At 44.1% G+C, this 23,035-nt stretch overlaps 2 protein-coding genes across 3 annotated transcripts; both read right to left on the minus strand.

Annotated features, from left to right (window-relative positions):
- Positions 1-4,953: 4,953 nt before the first annotated feature.
- Positions 4,954-11,652, minus strand: TUBA8 (tubulin alpha 8). Its single transcript, XM_027905439.1, has 5 exons — positions 11,566-11,652; positions 8,080-8,302; positions 7,278-7,426; positions 6,044-6,724; positions 4,954-5,278 (listed from the first exon to the last, which is right to left on the minus strand). The coding sequence occupies exons 1-5, from the start codon at positions 11,566-11,568 to the stop codon at positions 4,991-4,993; spliced, it is 1,344 nt and encodes a 447-aa protein (XP_027761240.1). The 5' UTR covers positions 11,569-11,652; the 3' UTR covers positions 4,954-4,990.
- Positions 11,653-15,273: 3,621 nt separating this feature from the next.
- Positions 15,274-21,422, minus strand: PEX26 (peroxisomal biogenesis factor 26). 2 transcript variants are annotated; one of them, XM_027905460.1, is made up of 6 exons: positions 21,359-21,422; positions 21,186-21,328; positions 20,364-20,504; positions 19,663-19,976; positions 17,957-18,103; positions 15,274-17,541 (listed from the first exon to the last, which is right to left on the minus strand). In XM_027905460.1, the coding sequence occupies exons 1-6, from the start codon at positions 21,392-21,394 to the stop codon at positions 17,438-17,440; spliced, it is 885 nt and encodes a 294-aa protein (XP_027761261.1). In that variant the 5' UTR covers positions 21,395-21,422; the 3' UTR covers positions 15,274-17,437. The 2 variants fall into 2 exon arrangements, with proteins under 2 accessions (XP_027761261.1, XP_027761252.1); XM_027905451.1 differs by having other exon boundaries at positions 21,186-21,394.
- Positions 21,423-23,035: the final 1,613 nt, after the last annotated feature.

Here is a 23,035-nt window from a genome sequence, read left to right on the forward strand (position 1 = left end):
AAACTGGCCCGTTTCAAGGAAGCACTGGCATAGAAGTAAAATTAGCATGAATAAATCTATTTTAAAAATATGTTCCATGCCATGTGATTCCGTTGGGAATAATGAAATCTGTGAATTTCCTTTCTGGCCACCATTCAGTTGCTATAAAGTATCAGACTCTCTGGTAGGGCTCCATAAGCAACAGTGCAGGTGGGTCCAGTCGCAGGCTCCTTTCTTTTTCTAGGACATACTTAACTAAATGAGTACTTCAGAAACAGGTAAGAAACACTCAGTGGAAGAATGTAGTGGAAACCTCCAGGACACTCTATTTTTGGGTGAACTGGGAGATACTCTTTCTAAGCCTCTCTGCAGCAAAAGAAGGTTCAGAGTTCCAGATCTCCTTTCCTGAACCATGGGATTTCACAGTGGTGAAATCTGTGGAGTTATGGTGGAGTCAAAACAGTGAATAGGCTTGGTAAAATCTATCAAATTGCCCGTCCCTGCTATTGGAAATTTTGTACAAGTCTTGGGCTAATACAGCCTGTCCATACACGAGAGTTAGGTGAATAAGTGTTGCCATGTTTATAAAAAAGGCAAAGGGAATGTTCAAGGACCTTAGATTTCTTAAAAGCAGGCAGGAAGGAATGCAATTACCTAGAGTTTATGCTTGACCTGGTGTATTGTATGGACTTTCTGCGGAAATGAAATGAAGAAATCTATTTTGCTGCAGCATATTGAAATGCATTGTGTTTAATCCAATGCCTGCTGGATGGAATATGTTCCCTTTGGCAATCTCATGGACACACAAGAAATCAGAGAGAATTGATGTATGTGTATTTAAGAATAATTTCAAACTGCTGAAGCACATTCTTTATTACTGTTATCAAGACCATTGCATTATTTGTCAAATGATGTTGACATTACTTGTCTGGATATAAAATAATTATTAGTTTTTGTACTAACAGCACTGTTTTCCATTAAATTTTTACTATAAAAGAATCCAAACAACTTTGTAAATCAAGTCAATGTTGCAGACATTTACATTTACACATCATTTTTGATAATATGACTTAGATTCATCTTACGTAAATCCAGGTGTGTAAATGAGGCAATAAGCTGGAAGCCTGAAAACCTCAGGTTCTTTGCATAGCAAAAGTATGTAGTTCAAGTATCCTTTGGAAGGTACCTTTGGAGAGGAGTTAAAGGCACCTAAACTTTGGATTGCTCTCAGAGAGCTTTCCCCCGCTGGAAAATGGGTTTTAGCAGTGCTAGGTATGCCACGATACTCAGCTTTCTCAGATGCCAGGTTAGTTTGTCCTGATTACATGGACATGGTTAATCTTTTAGCCAGATGTGCAAGCAGAAAGACTCGCAAATGCCTTTGTTACCTTGATTGTTGTTCTTTAAATTTTCTTTTGTCGTCTGATTTAATCTTGATCCTCCCTAAAACCTTCTTCAGAAATTCCCTCCTACTTAAGGGTCCTAGAACATGAATGATGTTTTCTTCCTGTAGTTTGTGGCTTTTCATTCTTTTTGTTCCAACTTGAATGTATCTTCTTACAGTCTCAGGAAATTTCACGGTTCAGCATTTTTGTGGGTGGTTTTTTGAGTTTAATTTTAACTAAGGCTCTATCAGGTGATTTTTTTCTAGCCTTTTGTTCTTACATCTTTTCTCCATCAACTAGCCTACGGGAGTCTAAATCAACCCCAAAAATATGAGATCGCTGTTGCCAACTGGTAAAGGAAACGACCAAAAAACCTGCCTTATTTTCCTTCTTAGAATGAAACTGTGAAGGAATGTTGAGGCAAGTGGAGCTCTTTAAGCACAAATTGAAAAGGCACATGATAGTAATTGTCACAAAAGTAAAAGATTTATATCAAAGTGAAATGAAATGAAATTTAATAGAATGAAAATTCCAGAAATGAAATAAAATGAAATTTCATGGAACTGGAATAGACTGAAATTACATGAACTTCATTTCATTCCACTATTTCATTTCATTATATCATTTCATTATTTAATTTAATGAAATAATTGTTTCTTTTCATTATTTCATTGCTTTTAATTTCATTATTTAATTTCATTGGGCACTTATGCATGATACAATTTCAGATTCATGCGTGAAGTAATTGGGTGCTCATGCGTGAATTGATTGGGAATTTATTAACACTTTTGTGCAACGAAGGAGAGTGTCTTGCTTTTTGAGAAAAAAATCTGGCAGGATCAGTCACAGAAAGGTTTTCAGAGTCTGAAAGTTCACAGTCTCGAAAGAAAAGCAACTTGGGTATTTCTAAGAATTGTCTTATTTTCTGCAGGCACATCTTTCTTCAGAGGAATTCTGTATTAACATCATAAAAAACTCAGCTTCTGAAATGAGGAAGGAGGACCTAAAATGCAGGTAGAAGAACCTTATCTAGAAATGATTTTCGAACCCCCAGCGTGGGGACACAGGGAAGAACTTTTTCCTTTCTCCTTCTGATCTTCCCCAGTGCCCCCAGTCCCATCCCACTGCATCCCAGTGCCCCCAGCCCCTCCCAAGTACCCTCAGTCCCATCCCAGTCCCTCCCCAGTGCCCCCAGGGGATAAAAAGCAGGAAAAGGGAGAGGAAAAAGGTAAGAAAAGGGAGAGGAAAAGGGTGGCAAAAGTGAGGTGAAAAAGGGCAGGAAATATGAGGCAAAAAGGGAGTAAAAAGGGTGGGAAAGGTAAGGGGGAAAAGGGCGGGTCAGGTGAGGAGGGAAAGGAGAGTTGAGGGAAAGTTGAGGTGGTAAAGTCTGGAAAATGTGAGGAAGAAAGGGTGGGAAACATGAGGGGGAGAAAGGGCAGGAAATGTATGGGAAAAGGGAGAGAAAAAAGGGCAGGAAAGGTGAGGTAGTTGTGCACTCATGCGTGAAGTAATTGGGTGCTCATGCATAAATTTATTGGGAATTTATTAACACCTTTGTGCAACAAAGAAGAGAGATTTTCTTGCTTTTTGAGAAGAAACCTGGCAGAATCAGTCACAGAAGGGAGGTTTTCAAGGTCTGAAAGTTCACAGTCTCAAAAGAAAGGCAACTTGGGTATTTCTAAGAATTGTCTTTTTATAGGCACATCTTTCTTCAGAAGAATTCCGTATTAACATCATAAAAGACTCAGCTTCTGAGCAAGGAGAACCACAAATGTAGGTAGGATAGCATCTTCTGGAAAGGATTTCCCCATCCTCTGGAATGCAATTGTTCAATTGCAGGACCATCTCCTCACTGTTAGACATGAACAAGTGCAAACTGTACCCCTTGAGCTACTCCTACATTTGGAATTCCTGTAGGCATTTTGTTGCTCACACTATTGAAGCAATTTGATTTTCTTGATTTAGCAACACGGGTGTATTTCTGATGTACATCTCTGTACAAAGGAATGGGATCAAACCCCATCGTCTTGCACTAAGAATAAAACGTGTGGTTCCAGCCACGACATAGTCTAGGTTTTCCCCCATTCCAGATTCCAGCCCCAATCTATTCTGGGTTTCCTCCCATTCCAGATTCCGGACTTAATCCAGTCTGGGCTCCCTGCCCCCATTCCTTATCCCAGGCCCAATCCAATCTGAGTTTTTTCCCATGCTGGATTCTGGCTCTGATCCAGTTTGAGTTTTCCCCCATTCCTTATCCCAGCCAAAATCCAGTCTGGGTTTTCCCTCATTCCGAATTCCAGCTGTGATCCAGTCCAGGTTTTCCTTCATTCTGGATCCCGGTCCCGATCCAGTGAGGACCAATTGTAGGCTCTTGGCAAACATTATAATAGTCACCACTGTAATCACTATCTATTCTGTTTTTCTCCATGGGCAAGATTTCCCATATGAAAATCTGGAAGAAGCAACTGTGAAGTCAGCTTCATATTTAACATGAAAAGCAGCAAGGTTTACTCAACTCATTGAGTGAGACTCAGAGGAAATACCTTCCCTTTTAAACAAAGCTGTGTGATTTAGTAACATTTCTGCATCAGTAAAAGTTTATATATATAAATGTAGAGAAATTAAGAATTATTGTTCAGGTTTGCTTGGCTTCTGATTTGACTCAGAATATGTGATGATGAATTCATTTGACAGTACCTGAAGTGAAATTGCACAAGACTGTAAGAAATGGTGTAATATCTTTGGCAGCTGATGCATGAAGTAATTGGGTGCTCATGCATAAATTCATTGGGGATTTAGGAACACCTCTGTGCAACAAAGGAGAGAGATTGTCTTGCTTTTTGAGAAAAAAATCTGGCAGGATCAGTCACAGAAAGGAGGCTTTTAGAGTCTGAAATTTCACAGTCTCAAAAGAAAGGCAACTTGGGCATCTCTAAGAATTGTCTTTTTATAGGCACATCTTTCTTTAAATGAATTCTGTATTATCATCATAAAAAATTCAGCTTCTGAAATGAGGAAGGAGGACCAAAAATGCAGGTAGGAGAACCTCATCAAAAAGCTACACAATACCTCTTCTTTGTTGCACAAAGGTGCTAATAAATTCCCAATGAATTTATGCATGAGCACCCAATTAAATCTATCCCCCATGTGTCTTAGCATAGCTTCCAGGAAGATCTGCTCCATGATCCTCCCAAGCACAGAGGTGAGAGTGACAGGTCAACAGTTCAGAGGGCCCTCTCTTGTACCCTTTTTAAGAATGGGTACAATGCTTCCCTTTTTCCAGTCACCTGGGACTTCATCTGACTGCTGTGACTTTTCAAATATCATGGAAAATGCCATAGATGACCTATGTTGAAGGTAGTGAGTTAATCATGTACATTAGAGCTTAAAGAGGCTCACATCAAATGTGCAAGGAAGGGCAAGCCTTTTTTGCCTTGCTGGGAGTGGTGGAGCGTTACTACAAGTGATCATACCTTATAGAACAATTTGCCTGTCACTTATGGAATAAAAAAATTGTCTCTCTATGATGTTTCCTGAATTTAGGTTTACAACATACAAAAAGGGTGAGCAAATTGTAGGCACGGAGACAATTCTGTGCTCACTAGGAATCGAGGCGCATTTTAAAATTACTCCCCATCATTTTCTTCTTCAAACGAGTCAGTTCCCACTTCTTCATAGTCCTTTTCCAGGGCAGCCAAGTCCTCTCGGGCCTCTGCAAATTCTCCCTCCTCCATGCCTTCCCCCACGTACCAGTGCACAAAAGCTCTCTTGGCGTACATCAGGTCAAACTTGTGGTCAAGCCTGGCCCAAGCCTCGGCGATGGCCGTGGTGTTGCTCAGCATGCAGACCGCTCGCTGAACTTGGGCTAGGTCTCCACCAGGAACTACGGTGGGAGGCTGGTAGTTGATCCCAACCTGGAAACAGGAATGTGAGAGAAAGTTTTATAGAAGGAGGAGCAGAAAAAATGTGAGTAAAGTTACAGATGCTGGGGTAGAGTCTTATCAAAACTACCAGATGGCAGATGCCATTACAGACATCAAAGAGTATGATACGATACATGCTCATTTTATTATCTGTATTATCCTTCTGCTTAATGTACACTGGCAAGTTTGTAGCTTTCTTAACAGCTACTCGATACTGAACACAGAGTTTAACCAAGATACTCTGCAGAAACTAATACAGAAAGTTGGTTCCCAGTTAAAGGTTTTCATTGTTAAAGGACCTGTTCGTTTGGCAAATATTTTCCCACTGTTAAATTGTTGAAAATATGTTACCAACACTGCTACATAACCAGCAGGGAGAAGCTGTATAATATTTCTTGGTGAACTAAGAGATTCCTTAATATCAACATTTCGTTTACTGACTGTATCAGTTTTAGTGTTCCCTTAGTTTTGGATTGTGCTTCAGAGGGAATACTCATTGGCTGTTTCAAAATTCAGGTCTGAAATTAATACTTCTTTAAATTTTAACTCGTATACACTTCAGATTCCCACTTGTTTAAATATATAGAAGCCTGTGTCAATGGAGTGTTCAAAGGAGAACAGGCACATTTCATATAAATGCATCTTTCTTACGTTCACTGGAAAATACACAAGATTGAAAGCTTTAATACAAGTTTCCTGCTAGACTGAACCCTTTGGACATTAAAGAGAAGCTCATGACAGCCCTGCTCTGCTCACCTTGAAGCCTGTTGGGCACCAGTCGACAAACTGGATGGTTCTCTTGGTCTTGATGGCGGCGATTGCCACGTTGACCTCTTTGGGGACCACGTCCCCCCTGTAGAGCATGCAGCAGGCCATGTACTTGCCGTGCCTCGGGTCGCACTTCACCATCTGGTTGTTGGGCTCGAAGCAGGCGTTGGTGATTTCAGCCACCGAGAGCTGCTCGTGGTGCGCCCTGTCAGAGGAGATGATGGGGGCATAGGTCACCAGCGGGAAATGGATGCGTGGGTAGGGCACCAGGTTTGTCTGGAACTCCGTCAGGTCCACGTTGAGGGCCCCGTCGAAGCGCAGCGAGGCGGTGATGGAGGAGACGATCTGGCTGATGAGGCGGTTGAGGTTGGTGTAGGTGGGGCGCTCGATGCCCAGGTTCCGGCGGCAGATGTCGTAGATGGCCTCATTATCCACCATGAAGGCGCAGTCCGAATGCTCCAGGGTGGTGTGCGTGGTCAGGATGGAATTGTAGGGTTCCACCACAGCGGTGGAGACCTGAGGGGCTGGGTAGATGGCAAACTCCAGTTTGGACTTCTTTCCATAATCCACAGAGAGGCGTTCCATCAGTAAGGAGGTAAAGCCAGAGCCAGTACCCCCACCAAAGCTGTGGAAGATCAGGAATCCTTGCAGCCCAGAACACGCATCAGTCTAGAAAGCAAAAGAGAAAGCAAAAGAGTAGGGGTTGAAAAGGAATGAAAATACTTCATGTAAGCGTATCCTGAGCTGAAGCAGAGAGCCATCATTGGCAATATACTGCATAGATTTCATGTCAGTTTTTCTTGAGAAAGGGCTGGTGATACTCATGCTTTACTTCCCTCACTGGCTCAACTTACAACATAAAATTGGAGCATTATCTGTCCAGGACTTCACTCTCTGAATTTCACACTTGTTTTGGTTAGTCTAACTGAAGCTGGAAATGTACAACTGCCTAATCCACCCTTCCGTATCAGTATTGGTGCTCTAGGGCTGTGCTGATAATGGAGAGTTACATATTCGGAACGACTTTTTAAAAACACTTGGAGGCACACAGCTGGGGAGTGAACTACAGGGCTTCTCTCTCTTGGACTAATGATGATGCCTCTGTATCTCTTGCAATCTCTTTTCTGAACCTCTGGTTTTGTTTGCAGTCAACAAGGTGCTAGTTCTGCCCTTCTTCCTCCTGCAGAATCCAAGCTGCTGCTTCAAAACAGCTGGGACTTACCAGCTTACGGACACGATCAAGCACCACATCAATGCTTTCTTTGCCAATGGTGTAGTGGCCACGGGCATAGTTATTGGCTGCATCCTCCTTTCCAGTGATCAGCTGTTCTGGATGAAAAAGTTCCCGGAAGGTGCCAGCCCGCACTTCATCTGAAGAAGGAAGAGAAATTGTAAGAAGCTGCAAGTGCTCCAGTGCCAACAAGTTCTGGTTGTGGTTGGCATTGATGCAACCTTTCAGTCACAGGAGGTCATAATGCCAAAAAACAGATGCTGATGGAGAAGGGAAATGTCTCCTGAGCAACTTTTCATTGTTGCATTTGGTGGATTTATGGTGTATCTTGTATCCAGCCACAGAAGTTGTCTCCTCATGAACTTCTCAGTGACAAGTACAGCCAGACAAGTCCCCAGAAATAGAGTGTGAAGAAAATCAGGTGCCCCAATTCTTAGACATCCTTATGTTACTGGAGGGAAACTGTCAGGCTCCCACTTTGAATCCGAATTGGAGAAGGGCAGAATTCAAATGGCAGAAATATCACAATAAACAAACCCAGAAGTTAAATGTTGGTGCAAAGAGAAGTTGTACACACCAGCTATTAAAATGCTGGGCATCCTCCTGTTCCTATGTCTGTAATACCTGTGACAGAATCTGGCATACTCTGTCACAAGAAAGTTAATTTCATGCTATCTAGGGGTAGACCACGGGACAAAGGGCTGGTTTGTGCTGGTGGAGACTGGTGGCACGGCATGGTGATATTAGGAAAAGCAACCTCACCTCCATTTTGCAGGTTTATTTCTATACTGACCTACTACAGTTGGTTCCAAGTCCACCATTACAGCCCGTGGCACGTGCTTCCCAGTGGCTGTTTCATTGAAAAATGTGGTAAAAGAGTCATCACACTTGAGTTTGTCTTGCAGATCCTTGAAGGTGCCATCTGGCTGAATGCCGTGCTCTAGGCAGAAGAGTTCCCAGCATGCATTTCCTATCTGAACTCCAGCCTGGCCAACGTGAATGGAGATGCACTCGCGCTAAGGGGAGAGAGCAGAGGCGGGGTCAGAAAAAACAGTGCTCATTAGTCCTCCTTGCTCCTAGTGGTTACTTTTTTTCCCAGTTCCAAAAATTTAGTGACCTGTCATTGTCAGCAGTTCACGTGGTAGTTCGGCCCCGCAGCCCCAGTGAGCCTGTACATATTCATGCTGGATACCGGGACACTTCTATAAAAAATCAAGATCTATGTGCTGTACTATGTAAGTGCATGAAAACAGTCAGGGAAAAAAATTAATCTCAATTACACAAACCCCACCTTTCCTCCTGGATTGGCCCTGCTGAGGAGCACATCCCAGTTTAGTTTATTTTTACTCCTGGCTGGAACCTGACACAGCCATGTGGTATCCTTCAACTTTATGTAACCCAGGACAGGGGATGCCTTTTGATCCTTCTCCCCTCTGGTAGCAGGCTAGCGTGGAAACTTGGAAGAACTGCTTTAAGCAATGTTCACCTAAGGAAATTGTTACAGACTCTCTTGGTTGAAACAAATGTTCCTTCTAACTCCTGAGCATCTATAATTTTACACTGCAGGTCCATTGCTTATCAGGCAGTGTCATTGCAGAATAGACTGTTTATTTGCCTAATTTTGAGCGTTTTTTCTGTGGCAGCCAGGAAAAGAAAACAATGTGTGCATCACCAGGCTAAAATAGGCAGGTGCCAATTGCTCCAAAATCCTTTACAAAGTACAGGAGCACGAAGGCCCTGGTGCTGGGTTTCCTGAGTTCACAAACAGAATTATAAACCAAATAGTCCCAACAATTACAACATGGGGTGGAGTGAAGGCAGTTTTTCGAGGAGAGAGCAATTTCAGACATATGGAGTTTTTCACCTTTGGTTCTAATTTGGAACAATTGCAATTAAAGATGCCTGAGCTCTGTTTGTGGTCCCAATGGCCCTGTCTATGCTAGGGAGTAAGAAGGAGGTAGGTCATAGCACTGAACACTGGCCTGTGATCACTTGTGCTGACTGATAATTAGCACACTCTGGCACAGTCTTGGCTTAGGCCACTTAATAATTTTCTAGACAATGCTTGGGTACAGAATACAACTCATTGTCAAGAATGGTTTCCAGTGAGCAGCTCACTGACCACTGCCAGGCCTTGGGGAAGGAAGGAGAATTGAGATGCCTAATTGTGAAGCAGTCCATGCTACCTGGCTTCAAGGGCAGAGGATGGTCCTCATTTATTTCTATTTTGTAATACTGCATTTAGAGATAAGCAATGGCTTAGTATCAGATTTGACCATTAATTTTTTTTTTTTTCTGCAACTGCTTACCCTGCAAAATCATCCTGTGACCTGAGAATGAAATTCCCAAAAAACTAAATCCTCAGGCACAATGTGTGACCAGCAACATCTCTGGACCAGTGTTTTCTTCACAAATTGACATATATGTAGCTGAAGATATTTTTTCAGAAGCAACTAGAATTTCAAAAGTCATCACTGCCCGGGTTAGCCATCCCCAGAAGTTCAAACGAACATGGAAAGTCAATTTAAATATTTCATTCAATGACAGAAATTATTTCTATTCAGTACTCATTTCTAAGCTCCTGACTCTGCAAATGCATGTGCAGCAGCATGTGTAAGGTGCTCTCAAGTGTTCTTCCACAACCCTGTGTTTCTCAAGTGAGTTGTGTAAAAGTCTCTGAGTTATTTCAGTGACAGTGAGGCTTCATAGGTCAGTGTGTCTCAATCTGGAGGATTACTCAGGAGACACTGAAAGCATATTTGGGCTTAGAGAATTCAATTAATGCTGATTTTGCACAGGGCAGGCTCCTGCTTTTCTTTTAAACCCCAGTGTGAATCTGTGAGGCTGGCAGCAAGAACAAAATAAGGTCTTTTCCTTTTAAACACAGCAGTGAGGCCAGCTGACTTCTTAAAAGTATGTATTTTAGAGCAAAGCTACAATTACAAGTCAAGCAATACTTTAAACCTAAAGAGCTGCTTTGCTCAGTTCCTCAGATCAGTAGAGGAACTGATCTGTTTTTGCAGAGCTGGAACAAGTGAATGCTGCCTTAGAAAGTTAATATTGTAAAGCTTAGTACAGGACTACAGTTGAAGGTTTTCCTTTTAGACTGAGTTTTCAGCTGCACTAGTTTGAAACGGTCTCTCAGCTCTGGCTTTCAAGCCATTCCATCTTCTCCTACCCCAGCAGTAATTTGGAAATATTGTGCCAAGCAGAGAAGACACTAACAAAGAGGTTTCTGATTTTGCATAGTAAACAGCATTAAAATAGACACTAGACTTTTAGCAGGGAAGGGAGTAGGCCTTCTCCAGAGTCACAGGCACAGTAAACTGATCTTTATGTGATATTTAAATTTGGAGTCTACTCCAAACTCATGTTTCACGTCCCACCGCTAATGTACCAGGACAGGCCTAACAAACTGTCTTTTCATCTACCAAGGGACAGTAGAAAGGACCAGGTCCTCTGTGAAATTAAACCTGGGACAGCTTTAACTCTTAAAAATGAACAGACGAGTACCTGGCTGTAGTATATATTGCACAAAGGCAGACTTTATTCTTCCAGCTGTTCCAGAAACTTACTGCCCTAGGTCTGGGGAGCCTGTGGACGTGTGTGTCTTGCTTGCAAAACGAGCTCTCTCCTTTCGGACCTGCAGCTGTACTGGCAGAAAGTAACATACTTCTCTGCACCAAAATTAGACTCAGTGCTAGATGTATATTGGGGTACAAGGTGAAATGGGTTTTCACATTCTAAGACATTTTGAGAGATTTCTACAAATTTTTAACAAATCCCCAACTCCTGAAAATGAAGGGCCTTTTTTTTTTACTTACTTAAATAGATACATATGTAAAAGGATTCATGGACTCCAGAAACACACATGCACACACCATATAGCTACGGACAGTGCAGCCTTTGGGGCAAAATTAATTTAAAACAGAGACAAAGGTAAGTGACCTTTTTATTTCTAAATAAATAATATTAGCTTATCTAAAAATGAACCAGTGTTGAGAAAATGTCATCACAACAGAAAGTACTAGACAGCTATGGCTCCAGATTTAATTTATCTTATAATTACACTAATTAGGGACTCTCTGAAGAAAACTTTGTCTCACCGTGCCTTAGTGCTTCACTGAGATTTTTTGACACTCCTTTCCCGTCCTCTTATGTGGTAATTGGTACGTGAGATCAGGGTTTTGTGGCACAAACTACTGATAACAATGGCAGTTGTTACTTGCCCACAGCCCTCCCCATCCCCACATGACTGATGTTCCCACATCCCCCTTACCATGGTGTCTGCAGCGGCGTTTCCTTCCCGTTGGGATCAGTGGTGGCAGTCTGTGCAGGAGCCTGGCTCTGGGCTGCAGGGCGGGAGGCACAGCCTGGGCCCGGCACCTGCTGCGGCGCTTCAGTGTCACGGCGCGGTGGGAAGAGGTCACCCCGCTGCACCACTGCCTCCTGCCCTCCCCACACCCCACCCTGGGTGTGCAGATTCACCCAGGCAGGGCTCAGGCACACCCCAGACTTCAAACTCAGCGCAGCTAGGTTTGGCACACTTGTTCAATCAGAGCGTGACCACTGTACTTCCAAACACCTGAGGATTTTATGTCACCCACCAGACACGTGCCTTCCCCAGTGTCCTGTTCTGCCAGTGTGTACATGTGTGCATGAAAATGACTCCTGAGTTTCAATAGAGAAGGCATAAGAGAGCAAACGAGTGGAAAAGAGAAGGGTACGAGAAAAAAAAAAAGAACAGGAAAGTGAACATAATTACCATTCTGGAGTGTGCTCTACCAGTGCTCTTAAATGATCATCTGGCTTCTCTATTAATGCCTCTGTATTTACATTTCAATTGACTCTTATTGCTTCTCTACAGCTATCTGGGCTGTCAGCAGTGTGGGACAGCATTCAGTACAGACTCTCACTCATCTGCCCAAACACAGAAAGAAATTTGATTCTTATTGCAGTGTTTATTGCAGGACAGAGCTGGAGGCATCACACAACGTTCTGACACCAAATTAGGGCAGTTGCCTCCACCCCTTTGCTCCTTCTGCAGTAGTTCAGCATTGGAATACAGCAGAGAAATCCTCATGTTTGCAATTCCTAGGTAACAAAGAGGAAGGCACGTTTAATTGCTTGAACCTGAGTGTTATGTATCCTGACTTAATAAATGTACTGTTTAACTTTATAAATGTACTGTTTATTATGATGTTTAATCAGCAGAAACTTAAATAGACAATTCCTAAAGTGTAGGTTAGTCTACTTGGATGTGATGATATTAACAGACTGTTCTGCCACTGGTGGTAACCAGCTTATAAGTGTCTTCTTAAACACCTACATTTTAACAGTGAGAAATAGTTCATACCTTTTTTTTTTAAACTCACATTTACTTTGGTATTCTTTACATAAACCTGCAAATCACTACTCTTTGATTTTGGCTGGTAAAAGCTACAGAGGTTTCTAGAGCCACAAATATTTTTTTACAAACAAAGAATTTCCATGATTATTTCTATTTGCTGCTTTGTTTAAGTTTAGTCTCCCAGTTCTCCAGGAAACCTCAGATTGTTGCTTTGAGACTAAGGAATAGGTTGTTCTAGTGTTCTTGCTGTTTTAGTGTTCTTCTTCCTGTGGAAGTGGTAACATTCCAGAAAGCTCTGGTGCTCCAGACAATCTGATACGCTAATGTTCACAGCTTCACCAGATGTGAGCTCTGTGCAGAGCATCACCTCAGGAAAAAGTCTCACAGCAAATACTTTGAGCAGTCCACCACTTAAACCTCCTAGGCACACTTTGAGTCAACATGTCAGATCTAGCAGCTACAAAACCTAAAAGAGCTCTGTGAATTACTAAATTATTTGCAACTTAGTCCTTTGTGGCATTTTTTCTGCTCTCCCTTAGCCAGTGGGAGCACAACAGCTAAGTCTCTTCTCTCTAGAATCAATTGAAGAGCCTGAGGATGAGCCAGGTTTCTATTTTTCCCTTTCTCACACCAGCTGATAAAAAGGCCCTTGTAAATCTGCTCTAGAAAAAAGATAATGCTTGATCTGCTCTGTCTTGAGTTAGCCCATAAACTCAAGTGCTGGAAATACGTGCTGCTCTGGGGTGAAGGCCAGCCACAGTTGTAAAAACCCTGAGTAAGAGTCAAGCAGCCTCTTTTTCATGATGTTTCCCCATGTTGCTCTGTCCACCTGCATTTGGAATCCTCGGGCAGAAACCCCTCAGCCTGGAGTTAGAGGGTAACCCGAAAGCACAATAGGGGACTGTGCTCCCAGGTACCAGTGAGTTTTACTGACTCCAGAGTCAGCCTCTGGGCTCTGCTCCATGGAGACATGAGGCAGATATGGCCTGGACCTGGATGCTTGGAAGTAAGTCATCCTGCTCCATGCTGGCATTCAACCTGTGTGGGAGGTGCCAGAGGAATCCTAAACCCTTTTTCTTTATTTAAAGATAGACACATCTTTGAATGTGTCTATCAAAAATTCACATTTTTGAATAATCTAGAACTTAGAGGTACTGTTGTGACAGTTTAACCTCAGCTGGCAACTAAGCAGTAGAGGAGAAAACCCGTGGGTCGAGATAAAGACAGTTTAATAAGTAAAGCAGAAGCCGCACGCAAGCAAAGCAAACCAAGGAGTTGATTCACCACTTCCTATGGGCAGGCAGATGTTCAGACATCTCCGGGACAGCAGGGCTAACACCCTTTGGTCATTTGGGGTCAGCTGTCCTGGCTGTGTCCCCTCACAGCTTCTTGTGCACCCCCAGCCCACCCGCTGGTGGGGTGGTGTAAGAGGCAGAAAAGGCCTTGACTCCATGCTAGCACTGCTCAGCAATAACCAAAACATCCCTGCAGTACCAACAGTTTTATCCACAAATCCAAAACAAAGCCCCATACCAGCTACTATAAAGAAAATTACTTAGATCCCAGCTAAAGCCAGCACACCAGTCCACCAGATCTCAGGCCAAGAGAACCACTGAGTCCTGTGATCTACCAGCTCTGTTCTGACTGGAGATTGAAATACATCAGCAGGCAAATGAAGGATGATTAACTCCTTTTTCTCCTCTACCAGATGTACATCACTCCCTACAGATCGGTTACCTAACTGACTCAGCAATAGTGTCAGAATCGTGGATTATTTTAGAACAGTAATGTGCCAGCTTACAAAACACTGCACTCCTAAGAAGTTCTTTGGTGATCACATGAAAACCTCTTTTAATTTGGGAGGGAGAAAGTCTTTGCACTTCCCACGCATTTTAATACCTAAGTGAAAGAAGATCTAAACGCTTCCCTGTGTTCCCTGTGGAACTGCTTTCTGACGTTCTGTTGCCACCTGCTGGGAGAACCGACAGGGGTTTCTGAAATCCCCAAGTCTGGTAATTCAGTACCTGCATAATACTGCTATATTGATAAAATACTGTTTTTCAGGCGTTATCCCTGAAATAGAGAAAGGTGGTCTGTATTTTTAAAATTAATTATAAATAAAGAAAAATTAGGTACGTGTTGGGATACAGCTGCAAAACAATTATCGCCTTTTCGGCAAAATTTGTCATATACAAAAGTTATCTACATATGTTAAAATTTATAGAATTAGATCTGTACTTGTAGAATTTTCTTCCTCAATGTAGCAAGTTCAGAAGTACAATTCTAATATACATATATATATTTATACGTATTTTATTATATATATATACATATGTAAAATAAAGATGAATACCAGGTACTTTATTCTTGGTAGTACTGCTCTTAGCCATCCCAAAATGCAGACTTGTACCCTACCAACATCATCAGTTGATTAGATCTCGTCAGATTCACACACTGAACAATTCCTATATTTAGTTCCAAGTATGTCTGTAAAATGAGGACATGTAGTGAAACATTTCTGGAAGTTATTTGAAAACTTTGATACACTTCGTAGTGCATTGATACACTTTCTACCAAAACATTAAATACTGAACTTTTCATATACAATCAAAACACAAACAAGAAACTCCACAAAGAGGTAAATCAGTAGTCAATTTATTATGAAAACTAAATATCGCAGCTTCAGTATCAATTGCAAAAAATCCCTGATAGCTTATTTCTGCCTTTTTGCCCTCTCGTGATGAATTAAGTACAACGCAAACACTAAATCAGTAGGACTCAAAAAAAGTTAGGGTTAACAACCTACATTTAAAGTTGAATGTCAAAGTCCTGGTAAAGGAGTGCCTACAACATTTAACAGTGTTCTAAACACTACATATGGCCTGCTGAAACCACTGGTCCCAACTTCCGAGACTGTTGCTAGAAGACCAGAGCGAAAACTGTTCCTTACCTACACAGTCAGTTTGGCGAGAATTTGTCCTGACTTCAGGGTGAAGTTTGCTATTTGGTCAACTGGCTTACAAAGGACTTAAGGTGAGGCCTTGCAAAGCAAGGAGCCAGTAGACACATCCTGGTCATTTCTTGAAAGAGCTCAACTCCAGATATAACTTCTGTGTTTTACTCTATCTGGTTTCCCATCAACTGTTGGTTGCAGAACTGTAACTACACTTATAGTTGGATTACAGGAACCATTTAGCAATATCAAAGGCGGTTCTTCCCTATGCGTGCAGAGTGTATAACAAATAACTTCTTCATTTTGTGAAGCACAATGTGCTACTTACCCTGGTGTAGAATCCGGGCAGAGGCAAAACCTCTGGGGCGGGATATGGGATTGGTTTTGGTTTTATTCTTGAGACCTTGGCAAGGTCATTACTGCATTCCTGAGTGACCTGGCCCAGTTTGTCTGACAGTAATGCTAGAGTGTTTTGCTTATTGGGATAATTTAAGATGAAACAGACAACTGTTTTTAGCACTGCAGATGGGACTGTTATCAACGTGTAGTTCCTGGTAGACAGCAAAGCAACAGGTCACACACAGCCTAAAGGTGCCAACAGGCCATCCCTGTGAAGAAAACAGGAACAGCCACCACCTCGGAATATGGTTATTGCTAAAGACAAAGGGCACTACTGCGCTAAGACACCACACTGGGATCTACATTGGCTGAAAGCAATGTTTTTTTAGGTCAGTGCTCTCCCTTTGGAATTTACCTTTTGTCAATCCACAATGGATGGAGGAGAAAATAATGTTCTACCCCAAACCTCCAATTTCTGCCCCAAAGTGGTCAGAAACGGACTTGGTCTGGTGACAGATCTTCAGGTGGACTGATTTTCTTGCCACTGACCTGGGGAAGACCTTGGGATCTCAGAGAAGTACCTCTTTCTATAAAAATAAACTTTTGTTCTAAATGACAGATCATTGCTAAATGGCTCCCATCTAACTTTGGATACCGGGGGGGCAACTCTAGACATACAGAGACTTTTTGAAGTCTACATAAACAAAGCAAGAGGTAGGGAAAGAGTAAAACAATGCAACAACTTCAGTTGTTCAACTAGACAATAACATAGAATATAGTTTAAAAAAATAAATCTATTTCCTTACCACCAACGCGTGCTTCTAAGAATCACTATGTATCAGGCAAGCACAAAGTGCTGTAATTTGCATTTAGGAAGAGCAGGTACAGCAGGTGCTAACAGTCTTTGTGGCCCACCAGCATGGCTTTCTGGCTTATGTATGACTAAAATCCAGTGTGCCTATGTAAAGAGGCATCAGTCACAAGGGGAAACACGGCCTTCAAAATGCAATAGGCTTCAGTTTCTCCAGTGTTTTTCTTTCACATGCTTGTCCTAAATCCCATGCTGCAGGAACTGGGCTTTTCAAATGCCTTCAGGCAAAACAGAATATTCCCCCAAATCACTGGTACTCCACTGATTTTTACAGTCATGCCTCCAGGAACACTATTTCACTTGTTCAGAGAACTGCTCAGCATTTACAAGGATGAAACCGTCTTCCATAGTTCATAACTGGCTACACAAACCTCATTCAAGAGCTACATCCAAAGCAAAGGGTTTGAAAAAGAGGGTTCTTATTCAGTTGTAAATAATGGAAGGTGTGGCTTTCCCTGGTGTTAGACAGGGCCAAGAAAAATGTCGAGAATACTTGTTGTGGTTTTAAATTCCCTGTCTGAAGAAATTAAGGTATCACCACCCAGGAGTCCACAGTTGGTCATCTCAGATTTCAACAGTCCTCAAAGAGCCTGGTAACAGCCTCCAGACAAGCTGACACTTTTACTGATGGAAGACACTTATTCTCGAATTGCAGGCTTATGGATTGGAGAAAGGACAGCTGCCCAAGCCTGTCGGAAGAGCTGGACCAGTTTATAAACGAATGGCAGTGATGTGGGAGAAGCTGCAAAGCAAAACAAAAAGGAAAAGAGCCTTTCATTACAAAAAGTAAAACTAAGATACACTAAGCATATTAAGAACATATTAAGAAAAAACTAATCCCAACTAGAATTAATCGAAACCTAGTTTTCTTACTTCCTTCGGTTCAGGCTGAGTCTAGCACAGTCTCTGCCTGCCTCTCACAGTCTGTACCTTGTATGATCAAAAGAGATGAGGATGGCATAACTGTTTTCAGAAAACTGGTGTTTGTTGAGCTTCATCTTTCTACACGCACTGCAACTGGAAACACTAGAAACAAGCCCCAGTTTTTGTGTCTCCCCAAGATGAGACAGTTACACAGACCAAATCTATTAAAAGCAACTAATTTATTCTCCATAATCATAATGGATATTTAAAAATCGGAAATCTTAATGCTGTACCTGGGTCTAATCTCACCACCACTAGGTACAGCAGAAAAGTAGCGAAGAGCATCTTCTTGTAAGGAAGTAAATAGAAGTGGCTTGACATGGACCTCAGTGCTCTACGTAGCAACTTCAACATGGTCAAGAGCTTCTGGGACAGAGCTCCTGTAAAACAAGAACAGAAAGGCTGTTGGGGCAAAGTAAAGTTTAAAAAGTAATCACATAGAAATAGATAATAAGAAACTAAGATACTAGAAGTCTGATTGCATGAGGGCTGGGTTAGGTTGTTTGGTTTTTTTTTTATAATAGGGCACAGAGAAACAGTACAATTTTGTAATACAATTCATTATGCCTTTTTTTTTTTTTAAGCATCTACTTTAGTATAATATGATCTTGTACCACAGCAGTGCCAGCCTCTCTCCTGGGAGATAACATCAAGTGATTTATAGTTGTGGAGAAGAAGCAGTACTTTAAATGCTAGACATATATTGTTCCATGGATTCAGCTGCAAATGGAAATGAAGCAAGGAGCACACACAGCCAACAAAATGTATCTTTAAAGGACTGCTAGGTAGTTTTAGTTCTCCTTTTTACCTTAAAAAGAGAAAAACAAACCAAAAAATCCTCCACATTTATTCTGAAGTGCTTCTGTACCTGGACAATACTTCTCACCTCCTGATGTTAGCAGAGACTAAATACACTTGGCAATTGCCGGCAAAGGGATCACTAAGTCTTTTATTTCCTGCTGTGATACACAACAGGACTTCCTCACAGCTGGTGTGTCATAGAATCATAGAATCATAGAATCATAGAATCATAGAATCATAGAATCATAGAATCATATGGGTTGGAAAGGATCTCTGAGATCATCAAGTCCAGCCCTTGATCCACTAACACCACAGTTACTAGACCATGGCACTCAGTGCCACATCCAGTCTCTTCTTAAATACCTCCAGGGACGGAGAATCCACCACTTCCTTGGGCAGCCCATTCAAATGCCTGATTACCATCTCTGTAAAGAATTTCTTCCTAATATCCAACCTAAACTTCCCCTGGCAGAGCCTGAGACCATGCCCTCTTGTCTTACTGATAGCTGCCTGGGAAAAGAGACCAACCCCCACCTGGCTACAACCTCCCTTCAGGTAGTTGTAAAGAGGGATGAGACCTCCCCTAAGCCTTCTCTTCTCCTGGCTAAACAAGCCCAGCTCCCTCAGCCTCTCCTCATAGGACTTGTGCTCAAGTCCCTTCACCAGCCTTGTTGCTCTTCTCTGGACCCGCTCCAGCACCTCAATATCCTTCCTCAACTGAGGGGCCCAGAACTGGACACAGCACTCCAGGTGTGACCTCACCAGCACTGAGTACACAGGAAGAATCACTTTGCTGGTCCTGCTGGCCACACTGTTCCTGATCCAGGCCAGGATGCCACTGGCCTTCTTGGCCACCTGGGCACACTGCTGGCTCATGTTCACCATCCTGTCATGACAATATTCGTAATACATAGTTAATGCTTGCTCAGGGAGGAAAGGAGGCTCAGGGGTGACCTCATCACTCTCTACAACTCCCTGAAAGGAGGTGGGGTTGGATCAAGGGTTGGACTTGATGATCTCGGAGGTGTCTTCCAACCCAGTTAATTCTATGATTCTATGATTCTACCCTTTGCTAGTAAGGGACCAACTTGAAATAAAACTATAAAAAAGGAGTGCAAACAAGAGAGGCAAACCCTACCCAAAACACTTTCTGTTGCCGCATCGTGCTGCTCTTCAGCTGCTGAGCGTCTCTCTTCCTGCTGGCTCCACTGACACCGGCTCTCGCCAATGGTGCCAAGGAATGCCAGCTGCTGCTCGCTGTCCAGCACGTCACAACCACAGACAAGTTCTTCTGCGCCCTCAAACCGGCCGAGTGGCAGCAGCACTTGCAGCAGATAGAGCTCCAGCAGGGAACCGTACTCAGAGAGGGTCTTGTTGGTTTGGTCTCTCAGCCAGCTGCTGCCAACCTCCAGCATCACCTGGGGCTCTCCCACTTTGCTGTACAACAGGATACTGGAATGCAGGGAAGAAATATTAGAAAGCACTAACTCTTTGTAAAAGCCAAGATGGCTGACAGTTACTCCCCACAAGCAGCTGTCATGAGGATATGAATCGGGATCTACACTTGAAACACAGAGAGATTTCTGCAACACACAACAGTGACAACATAGCCACTGATGTTACTCTCTCAGCATCACCCCCTTTGTACTCTACAACCATGAAGCAACCTTGCAGGCATGTTCCAGCATACACAGGTCAAGAACAGGCCTGTCCCAGATCTCACCTTCATCCTCACTTACACCACGCAAAGTTGGAATATCACGTAATACTCAAACCTGGCCTGGTGTTAAACCTAACGCAAGCCCTGTGTATATCTGACAGCAACAGACAGAAACTCACCACAGCTCCAGAACTTTTGGAGGCAGATGTTCAGGGACATGGTAATACTGTAGGACCCAAGACAGAACTTCCCTCCACCGGTTCATCTCAGCCAGCGCCTGAATCCCCACAACACAAAGGGAGCATTTCACTTCTGCAGAACTGGTAATGAAGAGACACCTAAATAAGCGCTTCTTACAACCACATTTCCCCTTGCATTCCTTCCAGTGAGCTGCAGCCCAGCCCAGGGACTCCACAGTTCTCTGGCAGCTGCTCCCCCTCCTTTTCCAGTCCTTGCCCCCGATAAAGAGGAATATTCCACCCCTCCAGAGAGCCTGTACGTCTGAGAGGACGAAGGGGAGGCTCCTGGGCACACCTTGCTTCCCTCAAACACACACAGATCCCTTCACATGAAGCATGTTAATACTGACGGGCTCTTATCAAATAGCAGCCAAAGCCAGGCCGGGTCTTACATGGCTAGCAAGCTGCTTTTTAGTGACAAGCCCATTCTCCCTTAATTTAGATAATTATGAAAAAAAAGCTGTGCAGGGCCACAGCAAGGACCATGGGTGCTACTGCCATTTATACATGTAATATTTATATCCGAATCTAAGAGGCTCCTAATCCCCGGAAGAAAAAAGATTTTAAAAAGAGGAAAAAAAAAAAGTTAATCTTTATTTTTAAAAGTATTTTTTATTAAAAAAAAAATAATTTTAAAAAAGCCTTCTATTAGGAAAAACAAATGAAACAAATGAAACCCCCGAGGAGGGCAGGCACGGCCAGCCAGGCCGCTTCCCAGCGCCACCCCGTCCCCTCCGCACTGCCTGGCACCTGCACTCGCACCTCTCGGGGCCGGGCCCGGGCCCGGCACCGGCTGCCAAGCTGTCGCAGCCCGCCTCACACTTCTCTACGGCGGCGGCGAAGTCCCGGTGCAGCACCAGCAGATCCGCCGCCTCCTCCAGCAGCGCGGCCGCCTGTGCCTGTGCCTGTGCCTGTGCCTGTGCCTGTGCCTGTGCCGGCGCGGGGCTCCAGGCGGGCGGATCGCCCGGCATGGCGGGAGGGCTGAGGGCACTGCCCTCCCCACACGGCTCTGGCTGCAGCTCCAGCGCGGCCATAGCCCCCGCCGGGGCACGGCTCCGCTCCGCTCGGGCTGCCACCGGAACAACGAGAGGGAGCCCCGGCCCCGCCGCCTCCCGGCAGCGGAAGGGCCGCCCCGCCGGGCATCTTCTCCCGGCCCCGCGGGCCGGCGGGACGTGTAGTCACTGCGGCGGGGACCGGCGGAGGGCAGCGAGGATGGCTGAGGGACTGGAGCGTCCCTCTTTACGAGGAAAGGCTGAGAGAGCTGGGCCTGTTCAGCCTTGAGAAGAGGCGGCTGAAAGGGGACATCAATAATATATATATGTATATGTACATATATGAGTATAAATGTCTAAAGGTGGGGTGCCAGGAAGACGGAGCCAGCCTCTGCTCGGTGGTGCCAAGCAATAGGACACGAGGCAACGGGCAGAAACTGATGCACAGGAAGTTCCACCTTAACAGGAGGAAGAACTTCTTAACTGTGCGGGTGACCGAACATTGCCCAGAAGTTGTGAGGGCTCCTCACTGGAGATACTCAAGACCTTTCTGGACACAATCCTGTGCCATGTGCTCTGGGATGACCCTGCTTGAGCAGGGAGGTGGGACCAGATGACCCACTGCGGTCCCTTCCAGCCCGATACGTTCCATGATTGTGTCACTCCCCGGGCATTAGCGGTGGAAAGCGGGGTCTCGGCAGCGCCCCGAGAGGCTGCGGCCGCAGCTGGGGCGCGGCTGTGCCGGGACCGCGGTCGGTGCCTGCCCCTGCCAAAATACGCCTCTGCCTCGGTTCCTCCCTCGTGTGGCTGCCGGGGGAAAAGGCCGAGCCGGCGGTTCCCGACGCCGCCGTTCTCCCCGCGGCCGCCGGGCGTCAGCCCAGCCCCGAGAGTGTCCCAGCCGAGCTGGCTGCCGCTTTCCTCCTCCTGGCCAGCCACCGAGAGAAGGGGTTTGGCGCGGTGCGAAAGGGAAAGCGCTCCCCACAGCTCCAGCAGCACCGCCGGGGCGGGTGATGGATGCCCTGCTCTCCTGGCCGTCTCTTCCTCCGGGAGCTTCTCAGGCATCTCGTGTCCGCAGTTTTAAGCACATTACGCTGTTGATGGAGTCCGGGCATAATAACAGTGTCTCCATCAGTGCCCGGCAGGCAGCGATTCACATTCTTCTTCAGTTGTTATTTAAAAACAACAGGGTGTCTTGGTTACAAGGTAATTATGGCGGTCAGTGCAAAACGCTCTTCAAAAATTAATCTCTGCAGGAGAGGCAGGATTGATTTATCTTGTAATCCTGTCCCTCTACTATCATTATTTAATTTTTTTTAAAAAATCAAGATAATGCAAGACTAAATATTAAAGAGTGAAACACATTCTTGAAAGAGGAGTTTCTATGCCATTTTAGTGATAGCAGCAGGGAAGAAAGTGTGAAGAGTATGATTAAAAACTCGATCTTTACTCTTTTTCTAAGTAGCTATTTCTCTGAGGCAGGGCCATGTACCTGCCCCTCACGGCAGCAGCAGGAGCACTCTGCAGTAGCAGCTTTTACACGGTGGTGGATCCAAAGGGTTTGCACACTGCCATTAACAGTGGAAGAGGGTCCTGAAGGATTCAGGCTGGTTAAGGTGAAAT

The sequence above is a fragment of the Empidonax traillii genome, unplaced genomic scaffold, assembly GCF_003031625.1.
Source record: "Empidonax traillii isolate 1590-97213 ecotype Southwest subspecies unplaced genomic scaffold, ASM303162v1 scaffold25:size3598162, whole genome shotgun sequence".
Taxonomy (NCBI): Eukaryota; Metazoa; Chordata; class Aves; order Passeriformes; family Tyrannidae; genus Empidonax; species Empidonax traillii.